Genomic DNA, 23,867 nt, shown 5'->3' with positions numbered 1-23,867 from the left:
GCTCTTTCCAGCGTTCGACTACCTCCTCCCTACTATGGCAGCGCCTGCAGCACTTCGAGCCTGTCGGTACCCTGCAACTGCATCAGAAGTCCTCCGGGATAACATATTCCGGAAGGCTGGTTCTTCAGTCGGAAGGCTTCCCTGACCACCGGTGTCCACCACGGTGTCTGAGGGTTTCCACTCCTTGAGGAACCTAAGATCTTGAGGCCACAGCTCACAGCTTCAGCAATGGAGGTTTTGGACATCGCCCATTCCGGCTCAATGCCCCCAACCTCCACAGGGATGCCTGAAAAGCTTTTCCAGAGGTGTGAGTTGAAGATCTGTAGGAAGGGGGCCTCCTCCAGACGTTCCCAATTCACCCGCACTACCCATTTGGGCTAACCAGGTCGGCTCAGAGTCTTCCCCAATTCCTTGATCTAACTCACTACCAGATGGTGGTCAGTTGACAGTTCCGCCCCTCTCTTCACCTAAGTGTCCAAAACATGCAAACTTAGATTGGATGACAAGATCACAAAATCGATCATCGATCTTTGGCCTAGGGAACTCTGGTAGCAAGTACACTTATGAGCATCCTTATGTTTGAACATGGTGTTTGATGGACAATCCATCGCTAGCACAGAAGTCTAACAACAGTTGACCACTCTGTTTTAGATCAGGGGTTGCCACGTCGCTTGTTCGGGCGGTGCCCGGACGAGCGATGTGGCAAACTGGTTATCAGGCGCTCGCCGACGATCCCTCCGTCTGGGCCTGGCTCCAGGCGGGGGCCCCGGGCTTCCTCCGGGCAGGGTCTCTCCTCCTCTCCCCTGTTTTGTCATGGGGTCTTTGTGAACCATTCTTAGTCTGGCCCCTCAACTGAGAACTCTGCCATGGAAGACCCTACCAGCAGCACAAGGCTCCAGACTACACAGCTCTCAGGTTCACTGGGACACGCAAAACCTCACCACTAAGATAAGGTGACGGTTCTATAATCTGTAACCATATTGAACATTTAGCTTTTAGTTATTCATACTTATTTTTCGGTTGTAGTAGCCAATTTCAAATTTTCATTCCCAGTACATTTGTTGCCTCCTAGAGGCAACAAATGTTGCCTCTAGGAGGCAACAAATGTATGTGGAGGGTTGGAAAAGATAGCCACCTGAACCTGATACGAGCAAGGAGGAGAGGTAAAAGCCTGGTTTGCTGATCAATCTGAGGCAGTCAACGTTTTACGTCGGGTTTTATGCTGGGAAAAAATCTATCTGAGTTCAATGTTAAAGATTTTTTGAGTGCTCTATATCGGCCAACGTAAGAAGGGGCAATTGGCTCTACAACTGTAGAAAAATAGCCTGCTGGCAAACTGTTCATTAATTTAATTAAGAAGAAATCTCCATCCAACAATTGTATCAACTTAAGTCACAGGTAAACGCAACACACGCGGCTATGCATCCGGTGTGTCTAATACTGGGAGGAATTTGGACATTTGGGGCTATCCAAACATTAAAGAAGACCAGCTTGCGGAGGGTGATAATCTTTGCCTCATTAAAGTTATCTGGTAGATCCCGTGCCAAGAATGCAGTGTTTGTAGCCATGGCCTCAGTCTGAAATGATTATGCTTGGTAAACTGTATTCTGTCCACAAGGTAGAGGTAAAATCCCTAAAGGAAAATACAGTGGCATTATACACTTCATAATGCAACATATTAGATATAGGCAGACTTGAAACCAAAACCTCCTGAGCCTAAGCTCATCACTGAGCTACATGGACATGGCCATTAGCAAGGGCAGGTCAGAATTCATTATGAGAAAGAAGGAGCATTATTCCATACGTGGAGGATATATTGAAGTATGTAGGTACGTAAAATGGCATCGGCACAACTTTAAAGCTTGTTTGCCGGAAGAAAAATAGCCAAATAATCATTAAACATATCTCTAAAGAACACAGTTTTAGAATCAACCGTCAAAAAAGTATTTTGAGAAATGATGTGTGTACCCCTTTAAGGCCCAGCAGGGGCTTGAATAGGCGAACTTCAAACAAATGCATTGGTATACAATTTGGCATGGGTATGCTAGGGAATCTCCTCTTAATAGTCTTTGACAGCTGAGCGTTTGTGATTTTGTTGCAAAATGATAGCTAACGTTGAGGATATGCATACATTTCAGTCAAATGTAATATATCCGCAAACTTTTGTGTTTGGGCATTTGGTTGAGTTGTGGCCATTGCATTTTATCTTAATGGTCTGACCGAATGGGATGCACCTAGAAAGTTGATCATCATGAGGAATGGTGCATGGATACAAAGTTTTATGCATATTACATTTTCCTTGTGGAAATGGCAGCCTGATGAGAATGTTGAACTTGAAATTCTTATTATACCCCCACCAATGGTTAATTCTGGCTTTTGAATGATTCAAATCTAGCGGTAGCCAGAGGCGGGCCGTACTATTACGCAAAACAGGTTTGCCTGGATTCCCGGCCCCATAGAAGGCCTTTTGGGGCCCCCAAAAGGCCCTCTTTATATTTTGTGCTCATATTTAATGTTTTTATAAAATTCTCTTCACAATAGTAGCATCGGGATGTCTAATTACTCATCTTTTGACAATCATTCCGTGTGCACCTCCCTTCATTCTGCAATACATGGACAATTGCTTGTTACGCTAAAAACAGTAAATAGCGGTGAGAGAGAAGAGATAAATCGAGTGAGAAATTAATCGAACGTATGAAAGCAGGTTACATAAAAAGAAGATGAAAGACCTAAGGCAGGAGTTTATTTCAAAGCTATCAAGCTGTTTTACAGGCACCGCGGTGGCAGTGGGATCATCGGCAGAACAAGTGCAGCCGTCTACAGCATTTGCTCTCACCGGTAATTCAAGTTTTGAGAGAGAGAGAGGGAGAGAGAGAGAGAGAGAGAGAACACATGAGGACAAACTGTTAGAGAGAGGGAGAGAGAGAACATATGAGGACAAACTGAGAGGGAGAGGGAAAAGAGATGAGGACAAACTGAGAGAGAGAGAGAGAGAGAGAACAGATGAGGACAAACAGGGGAGAGGAGACGAAACAAGCTCAGAGACAGAAGAGGCAAATAAACAGTGAGACTGAACAGTTAAATGATGACATCTAAGGTAACAGTCATTGTAATATGTGTCCCCATAATTTATCTTAATGTTTTGTATGCTTTTTCTTATTTTTGCAGGTGAAACAAAATAGACCAAAATGCCCTGTCCAACCCCCTGCTGTGACCTACTGGAAACCTAAGGTAAATTATGACATCTTAGGTTAATAGTGTAATACCTATGTGTCACCATAACTAATCTTTCTGTTAGGTGAGTGCTGCATGCAGTCTCAACTATTGTTTTTCTTAGGTTTCTTTCTTTCTTTCTTTCTTTCTTTCTTTCTTTCTTTGTTTCTATGTTCAGAATAGCTTTAAATCGCTTAGAATAGCTTGGAAAGGTATAAAAAATAATTTATACTTTTTAAAATATTCTACTTTTAAAATACTATGTTTTTTTTAACATGCGAGTCAATGGGAGGAAAACAACCTTACTAAATACATTTTCAACCGTTTATCTTCGTTCAAACCATTTAGCAAATTTAAAGGGAAACTTCAGCCATTTCCATTAAGCTTTGTATCGATAGAAACCCACTCATATTTTTGAATGGTCGTGCATCATTCCCTTATTTTCTGGAGAGACTGGAGAGATCCGTATTGATCTCCAACACTTCCTGTTTAAGATGACGCAATATGACGATTTTTGCGTAGAAGTAAATAGGAAGTGTAAGAGGCATAGCCACGGCAACGTGTTCTCAGCAGGGGGTGCTGGAAAAAAAAAAAACTCAGCCTGCACTAGACTCGCAACTCGCTACATTGATAAAAAAAAAAAGATATATAGCAGCGCAGCTCAATTACACCAGTGCATGCGCGCACAGTCGAAAATCGATCGTTTCACATCTAGCTGCTCACAGAACAAGTTTAGCGCACCACCGCTCCCCTCACACTTTTTCATATAACTTTTTTTCAGCACTAGGTCATATGAGCATTAAATAAATGCTGCGTCTCAAAATGCCTTGGACAGCAGCGAGGATGACTCGCTTTGCCACGGGCCGAAACAGTGCGGAGCGACCACAGCCAGAGCGAACACAGCGGGGCAGAGGAGTGTCAGCAATAGTCTTTGGTGTACACATCAGTACGGCCTATTTGCACTACTGTTTAGTGGCAATGCAGTGTTATATTCTATGCCTTTTTATTTTCGTATATTATTTCAATGAATACAATTTATTCATTTATAAAAACAAGATCTGGTCTTCAAATCTTTTTTCCAAATATAGGTCGTCTTACAATGGGGTTTGTGTTTATATTCGGACCAATACGGTACAGCGGGCGCTCACATGACGTTAAGCATTTCCTGGTGCATAATGTGAAGCTTCAGAACCTAAAATCCCGTTTCTCCCCGTTTACAGTATCAGCTTGGTAGTTGGAACAGCGAGGTGTCCGATAGGCGGAGATCTAGATCAGCGGGAGTGGCCAGCGAAGCTGTGCATTGTGGTGCATGGTGGGAGTTGTTGTCTTCAATCCACAAGCGCCGAAAAGTCACTTTCTGCCTTTTCTCAGTCAAGACGGTGTAAGTACCATATCGGCTCGGCTTCCAGATCGGCTCGGGGTCCGTCGTCTGCTGATTACGTCACACAATAGCTATCTACAGCAATAAGGTTTTTTATGGCTTAAATTAAAGAGCCTGTAATGATCTTTCATTTTGAACATAGACCATTCCCAACCTATCTGTATGGATAGTTTTCTTCTAAAAACAAAACATCCCTCGAAATCATCTTTGCTGTTAAGATAAGCCGTCCGTGTTGCCAGATTGGGCACATTTTCAGCCTGATTTGGCTACTTTGAATCACGTTAGGCTGGAAAAACAGGACATATGCCCAATCTGGCAACACAAACCGAAACTAGACATAGACCTACTCGCGCTCACACATGTGCTCGCTGTTGCCTCGTGGTTGCTATGACTACAGCCAGAGCTACAGCACAAAACAGCCAATCACAACTGTCCGACGTACAGCCAATCACAATGTACGCCCATTCAAGCGTACAGCCAATGATATTGTGTGATGTAATCAGCAGACGACGGACCCGAGCCGATCTGGAAGCCGAGCCGATATGGTACTTACAACGGCACCAATTTAGATTTTTTTTTTTATTATTCGACTACATATAGGACTCAAACATATATTTCAAACATGCCTCCACCGGTGAAATGCTCCTTTAAGAATCATCATTTTAGTTTCATACCGGCTTCGTTTTCAGTTGGTCTCATTGATTTACGTTGACGTTTGAGCGTGAGGAAGTTAAGAAGTGTTGCCAGATTGGGCGTTTTTTCCCGCTGGATTGGGCTACGTTTTGAGGACGTTCAGGCAGTGTTGCCAGATTGGGCTGTTTTCCCCGCTCTATCTATCGCTATTCTCTTAAAGACACACACACACACACACACACACACACACACACACACACACACGCACAAACACACCAGCAGTGCAGGGCAATACATTTTACCTATCAGGCCCCATTTACACAAGGACGCTTGCGGGTAAAAACGACAAAATATGTTATTGTTTAGACGGTGACGGCGTTTTTGGGGCCTAAAAATGCAAAAATCTGAAATCACCCTCCATAGTGGAAAACTTGAATACGCTCCGCCGTAGCGTTTCCGTCTACACTGCCAAGATGCAAAACTCGTAAGCGAAACTAAATGTTGCTTACCTGTTTACGTCACATACATGCGCCAGTACAGGGAAATAAACAAACATGTTGGATTATTTCCATGCGTCGGATGTTCAACCTGCTCTGGCAGCCCTAATAAACTCTAATAAAGTCTTTCCACGAAATGTACAGGATATGTACAGATAGTATTACTGAACAGTGAAGGATCTGTAATTATGTTTTGGTTTTCGCTGAGCAGATAAGAGAAGAAGGAAGATTCTACGCATGCGCTCAGACATGGCGGTGTTGTGTGATAGTGTATCACAGCACCACCTAGCCGCCTGGCATGCATACCCAATCGAATTCCACACACTTTTGCGTCACCGTATGCACGCAGATTTCCTCCCGAAAACGCTTGTCTAAACGTGGAATAAAAAGTGAAGACGGGAAGCCACTTTTGAGTCTTCTGTTCAGAGTGTCATCATGTAAACGTATAGCCTCAGATTCTTCAGTTCAATTAATTTTACATTTCTGCATTTTTAACAATGCTTTGCGCTTTTCATTCAGCTGTCACTTTATTTGTTTCCAACCATTTACATTTTCTTAAATGGTGTGCATGTTTACATTGTTTATTCCATTTAGACTTTTGAACTTTTTTTCAAATCCCTTCACTTGATTTATGCCATTTAACGTTTCTTTATGTCTTAGTCTATGTGGCTTTATTAAAAAATATTTTCAACCTCACTTTGAACTACAGCACTCACCACATTTTCTACAGGAAATGCATTTTCTAGTTTTGTATGCTATTCTCACTTTGCATGTGACAAAAAATAGACCGCAATGCCCTGTCCAACCCCCTGCTGTGACCTACTGGAAACCTAAGGTAAATTAATAATTAACAGTTGCATGAAAGAAGGATAGTGACTTTTGCTTATCCCTTGTACGGACTATCACATTATGCGTTATAAGGTACATTAGACCGGTAGATGCAGCGGCCAAAAAATTACTGTTCGCCTGGAGCCCCCAAAGGGCTAAGATCGCCAGTGGTGGTAGCAGTTGGGTTCTCTCCTGTGTGCAGAATCTGACGTAATGCAAAAAGAGGGCAGCACCTATCTGATCACTTATATAGCCTAGTTGTAACACCCAGTGAACACTTGCATGCTCATTTTAAGGATGGGTGGCTTGGTTGCAGTTTTTCTAACACCAGGTTTGACTTTGGGTTTATTTTTGTTATGTATTTTGCTTTCTTTGTATAAATCTGGGGGTGGTCTAATTATGAGAACAGAGGCTTCATCTTATACTGAGAATGCCACTGATTCTGTTGATTGTTGGCTTCGGGGTACCCCTCAGCTCCCTGCATTTACACAGAGAGGGGATTACATTATTGGGGGGGTTTTCCCCATGCATTACTACATGAAAACAGTGAAGAAAAACTACAGCAGCCTTCCAGAGCCTCTGAAATGCATAGGAAGGTGAGATGGTCGGAGAATAAGAATAAGAACTTCTCTATATTTTAACTTTGAAAGCCAATTCAATGTACCCGAAGGAATGTATATATTTTGTATATCCTCAAGATGTTTATTTGTTCACAGCATGGACACCCGGGAACTGCGCTTCTCGCGTGCAATGGCCTTTGCCATCGATGAGATCAACAACAGCTCAGATCTTCTGCCGGGGGTCACACTTGGTTATAAAATACATGATTCGTGCTCCTCACCACCCATGGCTGTGCAGGTGGCGTTCCAGTTTACAAATGACCCTCTGTCTATGCATAAAAACACTAAAGTGTGTTCGCAATCGGGGAGGGTGTTGGCAGTTATTGGTGATTCTGGATCAACGCAATCAATCAGCATATCACGAATCATCGGGCCCTTTGACATTCCACAAGTATTTACTTTTTATTTTGCATAATTTTCTTTTCATGCACCTATTTTGTCAAAATGCATCATATTGTCAAATTTATTTCCTAAGGTTAGTCACTTCGCTACCTGTGCGTGTTTGTCTGACAAGACACAATACCCAACCTTTTTTAGAACCATCCCCAGTGACCAGTTCCAGGCTCTTGCTCTTGCCAAACTCGTGAAACATTTTGGTTGGACTTGGATTGGCACTGTTCAGTCTAACTCAGACTATGGTAACAATGGGATGGCGTCCTTTTTACAAGCAGCGCAGAACGAGGGTATATGTGTGGAATACTCTGAATCATTCAATAGAAATGATCCACAGAGCAAGATTCAACAGGTGGCTGAAGTGATTCGCAGGTTCATGCATTCATTATTCTGATCGTGTTCAGTTAATATAAACCAATGTCAATATGCCAACCAAGACAATTTAAAAGGCATATAATGTTTATAAAACCTTAGTTTCAGCCATACTATTATAAAAAGGCATAGTTAATCATATAGATATTTTTTAATAATACAATAACACTCAATATGTTTATTTTTTGTATCAGCCTAATTTATGTATTGAAATCTCTACAGGTCCACAGCCACGGTTATCGTGGCATTTACATCCCCAGGAGACTTGCTGGTTCTGCTGGAAGAGCTGACGGTACATCCCTCTCCTCCTCGCCAATGGATTGGCAGTGAAGCCTGGGTAACCGATCCAGAGGTTCTGAGATATCGTTTGTGTGAAGGAGCAATTGGATTTGCTATTCCGCAATCTACCATACCAGGTTTTAGAGAATACCTTCTAGATCTTTCTCCTGCTAAGGTGGCTGCCTCACATGTGCTTTCGGAGTTCTGGGAGGGTGCATTCAACTGTCTGCTAGAAAATGAACGTGAGAAATCTTGGAAATACAATAATAATAAACTTGAAAATGTTAATACAAAGCATAATTACATCAATTTATTTATTTATATAGTAAATCATTTTAACTGTTGTTATTCATTTTTATAATCCAAAATATTATTTTAAAACAAAATTATGTTTTTTAAATTATGCGTTTTCATGTCAGAACATATACTCCTGATTCACTTTTTGAAGGAACTGGCCAACTGGACAAAGTGTGTGATGGAACTGAAGATATACAGAACCTCCAAAACCCATTCACTGACACCTCTCAGCTCAGAATCACAAACATGGTGTACAAAGCTGTTTACGCAATAGCACACGCTATACACAATATTGTGTGTAAGAAGATAAACTCAGCAATACTATGTGACCAATTCATGAAAATTGAGCCAGTGCAGGTCATTTACATCTATTCATATTATTAAAGAAAACCCTTGAAGAAAGTTAAGTTCAAAATGGCACCTTTTTATTTTCAGTCAATATCTTAATCATACAATTGTTGTGTTTTCACTCTATTTTCATCTACACAGGTCCTTGATCAGTTGAAAAGGGTGAATTTCTCTCGTAATGGTTACCACGTCTCATTTGATGCCAATGGTGACCCTGTGGCCTTCTATGAGCTGATTAACTGGAAGAGAAATGAAAACGGTGGTCTGGAGTTTGTAACCGTGGGACATTATGATGAGTCCCTTTCTCCTGGCCAGAAGTTCAATATCAAAAGGGAAATCAGTTGGGCTGGTGGCATACAGGCAGGGAGGACAACATATTCTTTGATCCCTTCAATACAACTGCTTTCAAACTGCATGTAAAGCTGTTTGTCTACGTGTGAATCAGGTGCCTGTGTCCGTATGCAGTGACAGCTGTCCACCAGGAACACGCAAGGTTCTCCAGAAGGGGGAGCCGGTTTGCTGCTATGACTGTGTACCATGTGCTGAAGGAGAGATAAGCAATACTACTGGTACAACCAATCTTAATAATCCTAATTCTGAATGTACAACATAACATAATACACATTTATCCTAATTGTATGTCTTTCTCCAGATTCATCTGACTGTTCCCCTTGTCCCAATGAGTTCTGGCCCAATGCAGAGAAGAACTTCTGTCGTCGCAAGCTTGTTGAGTTTCTTTCCTTTCATGAGGTCTGGGGAATTATTTTGGCAGCATTCTCTATAGCAGGAGCCTGTTTGACCATCGTTACAGCCATAGTGTTCTTCCAGCACAGATATACTCCAGTAGTTAGGGCCAACAACTCTGAGCTGAGCTTCCTGCTGCTCTTCTCCTTGACTCTGTGTTTCCTGTGTTCTCTGACCTTCATTGGCCGTCCCTCAGACTGGTCCTGTATGCTTCGCCACACAGCTTTTGGGATCACCTTTGTCCTCTGTATCGCTTGTGTTCTAGGCAAGACTATAGTGGTGTTGATGGCATTTAAAGCTACACAACCAGGAAGCAATGTAGCCAAATGGTTTGGCCCTGCCCAGCAAAGAATGACTGTAGTATCTTTTACATTTGTTCAAGTTTTGATATGTATTATATGGTTGGTTCAGAAGCCTCCCTTCTCTATTAGAAACCTGACTACCTACAAGGAGATAATCATTCTAGAATGTGCATTAGGCTCAGCATTAGGTTTCTGGGCTGTGCTTGGGTACATCGGGCTCCTTGCTGTATTTTGTTTTGTGTTAGCTGTTTTAGCACGAAAACTACCTGACAATTTTAATGAAGCTAAGCTAATCACATTTAGTATGCTTATATTCTGTGCTGTTTGGATCACTTTTATCCCAGCTTACATCAGTTCCCCTGGGAAGTTCACTGTAGCTGTGGAAGTCTTTGCAATATTAGCCTCTAGTTTTGGATTGATTATCTGTATATTCTTTCCAAAATGCTTTATAATTTTGTTCAGGCCAGAAAAAAACACCAAGAAACATTTAATGGGTAAAACATAAAATATATTAGTCATTTTTTTAATTAAATATATATTGTACTCAACATAAACTTCAGAATCATACAAAGTAAATATATATATATACATATATTTACTTTACATAAACATACATAAAAGTGTAGGTTTTTGTGGTATTGGCATTCAAAATACTAATCAAATATTGTCAATGCTTTTACATTTCAATTGGATGTGTTGTAATAATATCTACCAAGGCTTCCTGCCTCGCACTACTGGTTCCTCTGGAAGCTGGTCCGTCCTTGGATGTGAGACCAGATGGTGCTGGTGGAAGAGTTTTAGGAGCCGGTAGAGGACCCCTCCTGGCTCTTGTACCAGGGGCACCCTCCGTCATTGATTTGGTACTGCCATATTACCGACTCACTATATCAAAAGATTTTTCAAAGCAATACTTTTCTATTACTATTACTGTATTTTTGTTTTGTCTAAAGGCCATTAATAATGCTATATTTATGTTTTCCATGGCTTTTTTTTTTTTGTGTGTAGACTTTTTACACACATTTTATATTTGTACACTATGACATACAATCTTATTTTCAGTGTATAAAATATATAATTCATCCTTTGCTTAAGTGTATTTGTGTCTTTTCATTAATACACCACATTTAAACACCTGGGGCCGTATTCACAAAGGACCTTAGGGCTAAAAGTAGGTCCTAACTGGCGAATTTAGGAGCAACTCCTAAAATTAATGGGCGTGTCACTCTTAAATTTAGGACTTCTAACCTTTTTCACTAAGAGCAATTCACAAAGTATTTTAGGCCTAAAAGTAGCACCTAAGTCTAGGAGAGCTTAAAAGTCCTCAAGAGGACTCCTGACTCAGTAAGACCTATTCACAAAGAATCGTAAAATGCCTGCGAGACGAAATGTTAGGGTATTAAACTTGTTGTGGAGTTAGTGCGCGATGCAATAACATCCCCGACTAACAGGAATAATCTGATTAGTCCCGAAATAAAATGTTTGGCCACACTACGTTATTTAGCAACAGGGAAAATGCAACTTTGCAATGCCGACGATTTAAAAATATCGCAACCATCAGTCAGCCATGCCATAAACTTTCCTTTGGACATTCAAAAATTACACAGGATCAATGCCAACCTCATGGCAATTGCATATGCCCTGTGTTGTGGGTGCTATTGACGGGACGCACATAAAAATAATTGCGCCATCAAAAGACGAGGACGTGTTCGTCAATAGGAAGAAAGTGCATTCCATCAACACGCAGGTTGTTTTCGATGCAAATTTTAACATAGCCTACTGGATGTTGTTGCAAAGGGGCCTGGATCTTCAGCTACCCATGATTCGCGCATTTTAATGGTGAGCGGTCTGAGGCGGCATTTTGAGATGTAGGCTACCAGTTGGGTGTCACTTGCTGGGTGACAGTGACTATCCATGCAAGACGTGGCTCTAGACACCCTACCTCAATCCACAACCGGTTAAAGTATGACATGTAAGTGATTAAGCAGATTACGCTTAGTCCTATGCGTAAAACACATCTTATTGGCTCTTTGACGCCTTTTATTTTTTGAATCCATATTTATTATTGTTTACTGATTTCCTCCATATATGCTAGAGCACACAAACATACACGAAATGTTGTAGAGAGAAATATTGGGCAGATGAAACGTCGGTTTCATGTCCTCCACGGCGAAATACGCCTCACCCCAGAGAGGGCAAGCACAGTAATCACTGTATGTGCCATTCTACACAACCTCTGCAAGCGGAGGAACATTCCACAGCCAGACGATGATGATGATGATTATGATGATGATGATGTCGATCAACATGACAATGAATTTGGCCGTGTGGAACCGAGTGGACTGGCATTTAGGGATCACTTTGAAAACACATTTTAGGTAAACACCTGGGCACAAATCAGCAACACTTGTGAAGTTCATAACATTTCTTTTCTTTTAAATTTTACGTTTTTTTATTGTTTGCTTTCTCTCTTGAACGTGCAGGCTAAAACTTCATTATCGTGGTCTGCACAAAATGATCATCATGCATGTATTCTGCTAACTGCACTATAACTACTTAAAGGTTGGGTATGGGATTTGCGAAATGCCAGCAGATTTTGAAAATACACAACTCAAATGGTCCTAGAGTTTTTCGAGCCAAATGGTCCCCTCTCCTTCAACGCTGACTCTGACTCCACCCATTCCAAGTACATGGACGCGCAATCATGCACGAGCGAACACAGATGCGCGAGAGCGCTTCATTTGCTAGTTAGCTAGCTCCAGTAGCTACCGCAGGATAACAACAAACAGAAGCTTGCTCTGGGTCACGAGGTTTGAGTACGTGCACGAAGGGGTCGCGCGCGGGGAGGGGGAGTGCAGTACGACCGTTTGATTGACGTACTTACTGTCCAATGCAACTCGGTGGCTCTGGAAATCATTGGCTGGAGTTTTTCGAGCCCTGCCCGTTCCACAGATGATTGACTTGTTTAATTTTCATGTCAGTACTTGGGTTACTCATGGCTGTAAGTGGGTTATGATAACGATTTCAAGTAATTTTGCAGAAATGGCCAAAAAAGCGAATTCCATACCCAACCTTTAATAGTAGGGATGCACCGATATGAAAATTTTGAACGATACCGATATCCGATATTAAAATTGCTGTTACGGCCGATAACCGATATTTACCGATATCGATATTGGTATAAAAACAGGTTTCTATGATGATTTTGTATACTGAAGAACATGTAAACACTGTGAATATGAAAAGGTTATTTCTTTCTTTATTTACCAAAACTTCGAAATGCATTGTTTAGTTACAGGGCATCCATAACAAACACAAGTTAATAACAGCGTTAGTTTTAGGCTACTTTTACAAGTTGCATCTATGAAAAAGTTTGGATCATAAATCACAATAACGATCACAAATCAAAATATCTTGACAAGGTTTTATAACTTAAATCAAATTTGCCATTATTCATGGTAACCAGACACTTGTCTAATAAATTACAAAAAGTGTTTCAAGTTTAAGTAAATTTCAACTCAAATCTGTGAAATAGGCTAAATCAAATATATCAAGGGAGGTTGGTTGTAGTCTTTTCACTCGGTTCTAGCCCTATTGTTGATCCGGAGAACCGTTCAATGGGATTACGGATCAATGGGATTACGGCACGCCAAGTAAAACACAACAGAAACTGTATTTCTCTATGATAATGTACATAATGATTTGACACGGCATCCTCCGCGCATTACTTCGGCTTTGCAAGTACTGCATATTGCAATTCGAGTACCTTCATTTGAGACCGTAAAAAACATCCAAACCGCCGACATTGATTCTTTTCCGTTGCCTCTCCGTGCGTCTCTGGCTGCGTCACTGACAATGTCACATGACCAAACAAGCTGCGCATGGGCAAAAAACACACACAACGGCAACTAGACGGAAATAAATATTGGCTGTTAATATCGGACCAGTTTTACTTATCAGGCCGATGCCGATATGTTAAAAATTGACTAACATCGGCCGATAACGATATCACTGCCGATATATCGTGCATCCCTACTTAATAGGAATTCATTTCTAGCCTAGTCTATTTCCTTGTTTTTCGGTGATTTAGTGGGCTCGTCTGAACAACCAATCACCAAACTGACCGCTTCTAAACTCGTGCACGAGAATTGACGTAATCCATAGCAACGGCGCGTCACTCTTTGTTCATTCTTAGTGATTCATCCTTAGTAAGAGTAGGTCTCAGCGGCTTTGTGAATAACTTTTAAGAAAAAACTCCTATATAAAATGTTTTAGCGCGAGTTAGGAGCACTCCTAGCGGTAAGATAAAATGCTTTGTGAATACGGCCCCAGATCTCCAATATATCGATAACACCTATTGATATTGTAGCGCCGACACGGTGCTACGACACGCCGGCACGAACCCGGGAGAGAACGAACACGTTGCGAACACCGGTCGTTACACAGCACCCATCTGAGGGGTCAGTCGTCCCCGACGACCCCATCACTCGACACATAGTCCTTAAGGTGTTCAGGGGCCCGGCGCCGCCGGTTCGGCCGCTGAGCCTCCCTAGGGGCGACAGCCGCAGGGCCAACGGCCCCAGCCGAGGAGCCGGCAGGGACAGGGGAGCCGGCAGGGGAACCACGAGGAGTTCCGCCTCCCTCACCAGCAACAACCGGGGCGAGGGGGCGGTACGGCGAGAGTCTGTCCTGTTGCAACACTACCACACGCCCCCGGTCGCCCGGCATCCGCAGCCGGTACACCACCTCGGACACCCTGTCGAGGATTTCCCCCGGTCCTTGCCAGTGGCTCCGCAGTTTAGGGCAGACCCCCCTCTTTCTGACGGGACAGTACACCCACACCCTGCGAGGCAGCGAGTGTCATAGCCCCTCTTCTGCCTCACCCCTGAGGCAGCCTGAGCCTGGCGGGTGTAGTCGTGGACCACCAGCAGGCGATCCCTCAGCCTGCGGAAATAGTCCATAGCCGCACCTCCAGCGATCTCAGGCTCGGGAGGGGACCCGAACACCAGTGGACTTGGTGTCCCCGGAGCTCCCGCCCGAACATGAGGGCAGCCGGCGTGCAGTGACTGGACTCCTGCACTGCTGTCCGATAGGACCACAGGACCAGGGGCAGGTGGCGGTCCCAGTCCCGCTGGTGCTGGCTGGTGAGGATGGCGAGCTGGGTGGCCAGGGTGCAGTTAAACTGCTCCACCAACCCGTCACTCTGGGGATGGAGCGGCGTCGTGCTGGTCTTGTGAACCCCCAGCCGCCGGCAGACCTCCCCGAAGACCTGGGACTCAAAGTTCCGCCCCTGGTCGCTGTGGAGCTCGGCAGGGACCCCGAAACGGGCAAACATCTCCTCCACCAGCCTCTCCGCGGTAGTGGCAGCGCTCTGATCCGACACCGCATATGCCTCTGGCCATTTGGTTAAGTAGTCCATGGCCACGAGGACGTAGCGGTTGCCGGAGTCGGTGACTGGAAACGGCCCCAGGACGTCGACCCCCACCCGTTCCATCGGTGCTCCCACCAGGTACTGCTGGAGCGGGGCGTGGGAACGCTGGGCAGGCCCTTTCTGCGCCGTACAGGTGTCGCAGCAGTGGACATGCAGCTCCACGTCCCGTTGACAGCCCGGCCAGTAGAACTGCCCCCGCAGGCGATGCAGGGTCTTGGCGTTCCCGTAGTGCCCCGCTCCCACCGAGCCGTGGACCAGCTGCAGCACCTGGGGACGAAGCGCACGGGGCACCAACAGCTGCAGAATGTTGTTCTTACCCCTAGGGTCCTGCCAGCTGCGGTGGACCACCCCGTTGTGGAGCCGGAAGCATCCCACTTCTGACACCAATGTAGCGCCGACCAGGAAAAACAGGGAGTCAGGCTTTTGGTCAAATAGGGGTGTTGTGCCTCATACACCGCTCGACTACAGAAACACCCTCTTTATTTAACTCCAAAACACGTACATAGAACAGCACACCTAACTAACACACAAGTCATTCTCGGTGATGGTGGCAACAACGACACACAACAGAACAACACACAACAATGAACAATCCCAACCCATTAACCCCACTGATCATCAACAACACCAACAACTAGCAACGGACCCAGAACAACAACAATAACAGCAACAATAACCGCAACAACATGCGCTCCCAGAATCCCCCAGAATCCCCGGCACGAACCCGGAAGAGGAACACGTTGCGAACACCGGTCGTTACAATATGCATCAGGGGCCGTATTCATAAAGCATTTTATCTTACCGCTAGGAGTCCTCCTAACTCGCGCTAAAACAGAAATGTTGTGAACCACACAATTGTTGACTGATTTGTGCCAAGGTGTTTACCTAAAATGTGTATTCAAAGTGATCCCTAATTGCCAGTCCACTCGGTTCCACACGGCCAAATTCATTGTCATGTTGATCGCCATCATCATCATCATCATCATCATCATCATCATCATCATCATCGTCTGTGGAATATTCCTCCGCTTGCAGAGGTTGTGTAGAAGGCACATACAGTGATGACTGTGCTTGCCCTCTCTGGGGTGAGGCGTATTTCGGCGTGGAGGACATGAAACCGACGTTTCATCTGCCCAATTCCTCTCTCCACAACATTTCCTGTATGTTTGTGTGCTCTAGCATATATGGAGGAAAACAGTAAACAATAATAAATATGGATTCAACAAATAAAAGGCGTCAAAGAGCCAATACAATGTGTTTTACGCATAGGACTAAGCGTAATCTGCGTAATCACTTACATGTTATAGCCTACTTTAACTGTGCTCCCGGTTGTGGATTGAGGTAGGGTGTCAAGAGCCACGTCTTGCATGGATAGCCACTGTCACTCAGCAAGTGACACCCAACTGGTACGCTCTCCATTAAAATGCGCGAATCATGGGTAGCTGAAGCTCCATGCCACTTTGCAACAACATCCATTAGGCTATGTTAAAATATGCACTTTCTTCATATTGACGAACACGTCCTCGTCTATTGATGGCGCAATTATTTTTATGTGCGTCCCGTCAATAGCACCGACCACTCCGGGCATACCTGCAATTGCCATGAAGTTGGCTTTTATCCTGTGTAATTGTTGAATGTCCAAAGGAAAGTTTATGGCACGGATGACTTATGGTTGCGATATTTTTAAATCGTCGGCATTGCAAAGTTGCATTTCCCCTGCTGTTAAATAACGTAGTGTGGCCAAACATTTTATTTCGGGACTAATCTGATTATTCCTGTTAGTCGGGGATGTAACGGACCTATTGTGTATCCACCTGTATTGCGCCCCGGAACCTTTTGTTTACGTTTCACCCGGTACCCTTTTAGAGGCGCACAGCAGCATTTACGGCGATGCGTGTTTCGCGCGTAGTCGCGTCGAAAACGTAAGTTAATATGTCTTAAAGCCTGTATTTTGGTTAGATAAATGTTGGGTTCATATTGAAACATTTTGTGTGTAAGTTGTATAGTTCATGTGTCTTACACCGGTCGCATTTCTATGCCGTTTTATGGAAGCTTAAAGAGGCAGAGGTTAAATTAAGACTAGAGGAGGAGAAAACAAAGCTACAACGGCTACAAGCGTCAAAGGAAGTAAAGGTAGCAGCAGCAAGAGTCAAAGCATACAATGCCTTTGACAATGTTGAAAGTTGCAATCAAGAGGTCGACAGCATAATACTGCCCGACTACCTAAAATTTAAATACTGATCTTCAAACTCCACTAAATCCAAGAGCCCTGCCATTTCAATCTCAGCAAAGATCCCCTGAGATGTTGAGAAATCAAGAGGAGGTGAGTCTAACCCAAGCGCTTGCAAGCTCACTTATTCTTAATCGTCTGCCTGTACCAGAACCCTCCACGTTTACCGGTGACCCTTTAGAGTACTTGGATTGGAAGACATCCTCTATGGCACTTATCGGCCAGAAGCCCCTCCCTGTGTGTGAAAAAATGCTATACCTAAAGAGTTATCTTGCAGGGGAGGCACGCAGAGCAGTTGAGGGATTCTTCTACCGAAACACTGAAGACGCATATAAGGGCATTTGGAACGTGCTACAGGACAGATACGGAAATCCATTCATCATCCAAAGGGCTTTTAGGGACAAACTCACAAAATGGCCAAAGGTAGCTGCAAATGACCCCGCAGCGCTCAGAGAGTTTGCAGATTTTCTGCAAAGTTGCGCCGAAGCCACTCCCCACGTTAAAGGCTTAGCCATCCTCAACGATTGTGAAGAAAATCATAAGCTCCTCAAAAAGTCCATGGCACATAGATGGAGTCTCATTGTAGGGAACGAGTTAGACAAATCTCAAGAGTATCCAACCTTTGCTGGTTTCACAGAGTTCATGCAGAAGGAAGCCAGAATAGCTTGCAACCCCATTGCCTCCCCCTTCCTGATGAACAACAAATTTGAAGACGAGAGATATCCCAAGAGAGCAAAAGCCCTAAACACACACGCTCAAACAAAGTCCTTCATCTCTGGCCCACCAGAAACCTCAGCCTCACATCCAAGGCCACCTTGTTCAGTCTGTGAAGATGAAAGTCATGGTATTGTTAAGTGCCCAACCTTTGCAGCAAGAACTGCTGATGAAAAGAAGGCTTTCATTCAGGAAGATCGTCTTTGTTTTGGATGCCTAAGGAAAGGTCACGTAAGTAAAGACTGCAAAGGACGTCACACCTCTAACATATGTAGCCAACGTCATCCAACCTGTCTACACATAAATAGAGACCAAGTGCCTGTAGGAAACTCAAGGAGCAGCTTAGCAGCATCAGGAGATGGCGCAACCAAGGAAGTTCGTAAGGTTATGGCACATGCACTGACAAGGTATAGTTCCGCCACATCTAGCATTGTCCCTGTCCTTGTGTCCGCTGCAACAGACCCCCAAAAGGAAATCCTAACGTATGCGCTTCTCGACACACAAAGTGACACGACTTTTATCTTAGAAGATCTAGTGTCTGAACTTGACATGAGCACTCAACCGATCCAACTCAAGCTCAGTACGAGGACATCTGTGGACACAGTTATAGCAAGTAAGGCTACATGCGGCTTACGTGTTCGTGAATTTAACTCCGAGACCTATGTGCAGCTAAAGCAAGCCTACACTCAAGATTTCATCCCAGTCGATAAATCTCACATCCCTACAAGGGAAACAGCACTTCAGTGGCCTCACCTCAAACGCCTAGCAAACAAGCTACAGCCACTGCAACACTGTGAAGTGGGACTATTAATCGGCTAAGACTGCCCATCTGCACTAGCTCCTTTAGAGGTCATTACAGGTACCGAAATCGAACCCTTTGCCCAAAGAACCGCCCTCGGCTGGAGCATCATAGTGTCAGCCAACCCACACCTCGACAGACGAGACGGCCAAAGCTTTGTGCACAGAGTTGCAGCTAAAGAAATGCCAATGCCACCAGTCACCGATGTGCTCAATGCCTTGGAGTTAGATTTCAGTGAACGGAGCTATGAGGACAAGTTTGTGTCTCAAGATGATGTTCGCTTTGTACAACTCCTTTGTGACACTATAAGGCAAAGAGAAGATGGACACTATGAGATGCCCCTTCCTTTCAAAGACAACAATCCCCCTGCGCTACCAAATAATAACAGACTGGCTGCAATTCGGCTAGAACACCTCAAGAAGAAGTTAAAGATCCACACGCAGTACTTTGATCACTACAAAGCCTTTATGGAAGAAACCATCAGCAAAGGTGACGCTGAACCAGCCCCTGTAGCTTCTGAGGGAGATATTGTATGGTACATCCCGCACCATGGGGTGTACCACCCTAGAAAGCCAGACAAACTCAGAGTTGTTTTTGACTGTTCAGCTTAGTTCCGTGACATCTCCCTTAACGACACTCTACTGACAGGTCCTGATTTAACCAACTCCTTGGTGGGAGTACTCTGTCGTTTCAGAAAGGAAGCAGTGGCCGTGACCTGTGACATTCAAAAGATGTTTCATCAATCCTCTGTCTCACCTGAATTCCGCAACTACTTAAGGTTCCTATGGTGGGAGGGTGGTCAGTTGGATACGGAACCCAAAGAGTATAGGATGGCAGTCCACCTCTTTGGCGCTGGCTCCTCCCCAGGATGCGCAAACTTCGCCCTTAAGTATCTGGCACAGCAACACAAAGTTGATTACCCTGCAGCATCAGCCTTTATAGAAAATAACTTCTATGTGGATGATGGTTTAACCAGTGTTTCATCAGTTGAAGAGGCCCAAAATGTTATTGTTGAAGCTCAAGAGCTGTGCAAGAGTGGAGGCTTACATCTGCACAAGTTCAACTCAAATCAAAGTGACGTGCTCTCATGTATAGACCCTTCAGAAAGGGCAACAACCACTGGTCCCCTCAACCTTAAACCTGACATGACACCAGATGGACATGTACTTGGCATCCAGTGGTCAATTGAGAATGACACCTTCGGCTTCAACGTGGTCACAAAGGACCAGTCACCAACCCGCCGTAGTATTTCAGCTCCCTTTGTTCTCAGTGGCAAGTGTATCCTGCAGGAGTTATGTCGCCGTGGCATTGGATGGGATGATCTGCTTCCTGAAATGTTAGCCCCACGGTGGGAGGAGTGGAAAAATGGGCCACAAATGTTGAAAGAAATCACCATACCCAGATGTTACCATCCTCCAGACTTTGGTAAAGTTGTCAAGGTGGAGCTACACCACTTCTCCGACGCCAGCAATGTGGGATATGGTGCATGTTCATACCTAAGATACAAAAATGATGAAGATAAAGTCCATTGTTGCCTCGTAATAGCAAAAGCGAGGGTCGCGCCCACAAAGCTTTTGAGCATTCCAAGACTGGAGCTGTCAGCTGCAGTCACTGCAGCTAGGATGAGCGTGATGTTGAAAACCAAACTTGAAATGCAGATTGGCAAAGAGTTCTTCTGGACCGATTCCCAGGTAGTACTGGCCTACATCAACAACGAGGCATGAAGGTTTCACGTGTTCGTTGCTAACCGCGTTCAACTGATAAGAGATACTACAGACCAAAGTCAGTGGCATTATGTCGATACGACACAAAATCCAGCCGACCACGCTTCTAGAGGTCTTCGTGCATCAGATATCTCGTCAACAACCTGGCTGTCAGGACCCAAGTTTTTATGGGAACCAGAAGTTCACACATCACCAAACTCTTCACCAGCTGTTAGTTGGTGATCCAGAAGTCAAAGCAGTTGAATCGTTCACAACCCACACAATTGAACAAAACGATGTTCTGAGTCGTCTCTGCCAGCTTTCCAGTTGGTCAACTCTCATAAAGGTGGTTGCAAGGATCAAACGATTAAGGTGTAAAGCAGGTCAACATGGCGACCTTGTGACGAACGAAGGAAGGCCACTGAGATGGTGATCGCCCTCGTCCAGCAGCAAGCTTTCCCTAAAGAGCTGAAGTTAATGCGAAATGGAGATAGCCTCCTTAGCTCAAGTCCTCTTAAACGCCTCAACCCCATTCTAGATCAGGGACTTCTTCGAGTTGGTGGAAGGTTGACCAAATCAAGTCTCAGTCATGAACTAAAGCACCCAGTCATTCTTCCTAAGGACAGCCCCATAACCAAGTTAGTTCTGTCACATTATCATGCCATGATTTGTCATCAGGGCCGCAGTCAAACCCTAATGGAACTGAGAGCCAATGGATTTTGGACGATTGGTGGGAGCAAAGCAGTCGCCAAGTTGATACAACTCAGACGCAAAACTGAATAGCAGTGTATGTCTGAGCTTCCCAAAGAACGTGTTGAAGTCTCACCCCCTTTCACATACACTGGCATGGACTGTTTTGGTCCATTCATTATCAAGAGGGGCCGCAAAGAGTACAAACGATATGGACTCCTCCTCACATGTCTATCTTCACGTGCAGTCCATATCGAAATGCTTGAAGATCTTTCCACTGACTCCTTTATCAACGCCTTAAGGTGCTTCATCAGTCTAAGAGGAGCCGTTTGCCAATTACACTGTGACCATGGCACAAACTGTAGGAGCTAGAAATGAGTTCAGAGAAGCTCTCAAACAATGTGACACCAAGATATTGGAAGCCTTCTTGGCTGACAAACAGTGCAAGTTCATCTTTAATGCCCCCTCTGCAAGTCACGCGGGCGGAGTCTGGGAGCGACAGATCCGGACCATTCGCGGGGTGCTAAACGCCACAATTACTCAGTGTTCAGGAAGTTTGGATGAGGCATCTCTCAGAACACTGTTCTATGAAGCTATGGCCATCGTTAATGGTCGTCCTTTAACTGTGGATGGAATAAATGACCCCATGGCACCAGAGCCTCTGACTCCCAACCACCTCATATTGATGAAGTCCAAGGTTGCGTTACCACCGCCTGGAAAGTTTGTGAAGCAGGATATGTATGCTGCAAAGAGGTGTCGCAGAGTGCAGTACCTCACGGAACAGTTCTGGAGCCGGTGGAAAAAGGAGTACTTAATGGAGTCTTCCACAAGGCAGAAGTGGCATGTACCACTCCGGAACGTAAAAGTCAATGACATAGTCATCATCAAGGAGGACATGCTACCAAGAAGCCAATGGCGACTGGGGCGTGTGGTAGAAACCACAGAAGGAACTGATGGTTTTTTTCTGCGAGTCAAGGTCCAAATGGGAGATAAGACACTGACAAAGAAAAAGGGCCCAGCGTTCAAACCCTCAATTATTGAGAGGCCCATTCAAAAACTTGTAGTAATCCTTGAAAGTGGGTAAATGTTTAATTAGTTTTCATACGAGACCTGTTCATACATTTAGTCTCTTTAGTTCGGTCTTTTTGTATGGTCAAGAAATCTTGTATGATTCTCCCAGTGTTCATCAGTACATGATTTGGTGGGGGGGCAACAGACCTATTGTGTATCCACCTGTATTGCGCCCCGGAACTTTTTGTTTACGTTTCACCCGGTACCCTTTAGAGGCGCACAGCAGCATTCACGGCGATACGTGTTTCGCGCGTAGTCGCGTCGAAAACAGAAGTTAATGTCTTAAGGTACGAACACACCAAACGCGTATCCCGCGTACGACGCGTATAAAATCGGCAATTTTTCCATAGGGAACCATTGGTTTACGCGCGTATGAGCTGCGTACACGCGTTACATGCGCTAAAGCAAAATTTTAGCCGCGTATGAGCCGCGTATATTTACGCGGGTACATATACGCGCGTACGCGAGGAGTTCAAAAAATTGAACTTTTTACGCTCATACGCATGACGATTAGCCGCGTTGGCCAATCAGCGTTGAGCTTGACCCAACGTCACTGGCAGAGAGTAGTGAGCTTGGACAGAAGCATACGGCCGACATCTTTCTTTATTCTGTGTGGAAATAGTAACATAGTTACGCCATTAAATGCTTTTATGGAAACATTTTTAGCGAGAAATGTGCATTTTACTTTCATAATGTTCGCTCAGTGAATGTGAAGGATGTTTGCTTTGATAGTTATGACGAAGAGGGAACGCTCCGTTCACTTGCATGGACTGAGTCTCTGGTTACTAAGCAACCTCAACGTCTTGGTGGACTATATATCTGCTAATCAACACTACGAAGCGCTGGAAACACACCAGACACACCATGTGAAGTTATTTAACCCGATTATTGTTATTTATATCCGAGATTATTTAATCTAACCCGATCTAAACTCTATCACCCAAACACGGCGGCGTTTGGGTTTCCTACTTCGGACTCCAGCGCAGCCACGGCCGACAACTTTCTATATTCTGGGTGGAAATAGTAACATAGTTACGCCATTAAATGCGTTTATGGAAACATTTTTAGCGAGAAATGTGCATTTTACTTTCGTAATGTTCGCTCGGTGAATGTGAAGGATGTTTTGTTTGATAGTTATGACGAAGAGGGAACGCTCCGTTCACTTGCATGGACATGGACTCATCTAGGCGCGTAGGAGCGTAGGCGCGTAGCTGCGTAGGACCATTTTTGACACAAAATGGTCAAGCAACATTTTAGCTGCGTTACGCGCATAAATCTTTACGCGGGTACGGGTTGTGTGTAAGTTTTATAGTTCATCTTACACC

The 23,867-nt window shown here is 44.4% G+C and overlaps 1 protein-coding gene across 1 annotated transcript; it reads left to right on the top strand.

The window, feature by feature from the left end:
• Nucleotides 1-7,074: 7,074 nt before the first annotated feature.
• Nucleotides 7,075-10,412, top strand: LOC115561418 (extracellular calcium-sensing receptor-like). The gene is made up of 8 exons (XM_030381456.1): nt 7,075-7,148; nt 7,269-7,563; nt 7,648-7,937; nt 8,160-8,458; nt 8,665-8,870; nt 9,003-9,221; nt 9,307-9,430; nt 9,514-10,412. The coding sequence occupies exons 1-8, from the start codon at nt 7,078-7,080 to the stop codon at nt 10,410-10,412; spliced, it is 2,403 nt and encodes an 800-aa protein (XP_030237316.1). The 5' UTR covers nt 7,075-7,077.
• Nucleotides 10,413-23,867: the final 13,455 nt, after the last annotated feature.

The sequence above is a fragment of the Gadus morhua genome, chromosome 16 (genome assembly GCF_902167405.1).
Source record: "Gadus morhua chromosome 16, gadMor3.0, whole genome shotgun sequence".
NCBI classification, from domain to species: Eukaryota; Metazoa; Chordata; class Actinopteri; order Gadiformes; family Gadidae; genus Gadus; species Gadus morhua.
Note: the sequence above shows the minus strand (reverse complement) of the source record. Positions and strands in the feature narration are given on the sequence as shown.

Excerpts from the sequence above, each read along its gene's own strand:
- LOC115561418 (XM_030381456.1), top strand. The coding sequence starts at position 7,078 with ATGCATTACTACATGAAAACAGTGAAGAAAAACTACAGCAGCCTTCCA. Across the intron at positions 7,564-7,647 it reads GGCCCTTTGACATTCCACAA|GTTAGTCACTTCGCTACCTG; the intron begins GTATTTACTTTT and ends TTATTTCCTAAG. Across the intron at positions 8,459-8,664 it reads CTGTCTGCTAGAAAATGAAC|GAACTGGCCAACTGGACAAA; the intron begins GTGAGAAATCTT and ends CACTTTTTGAAG.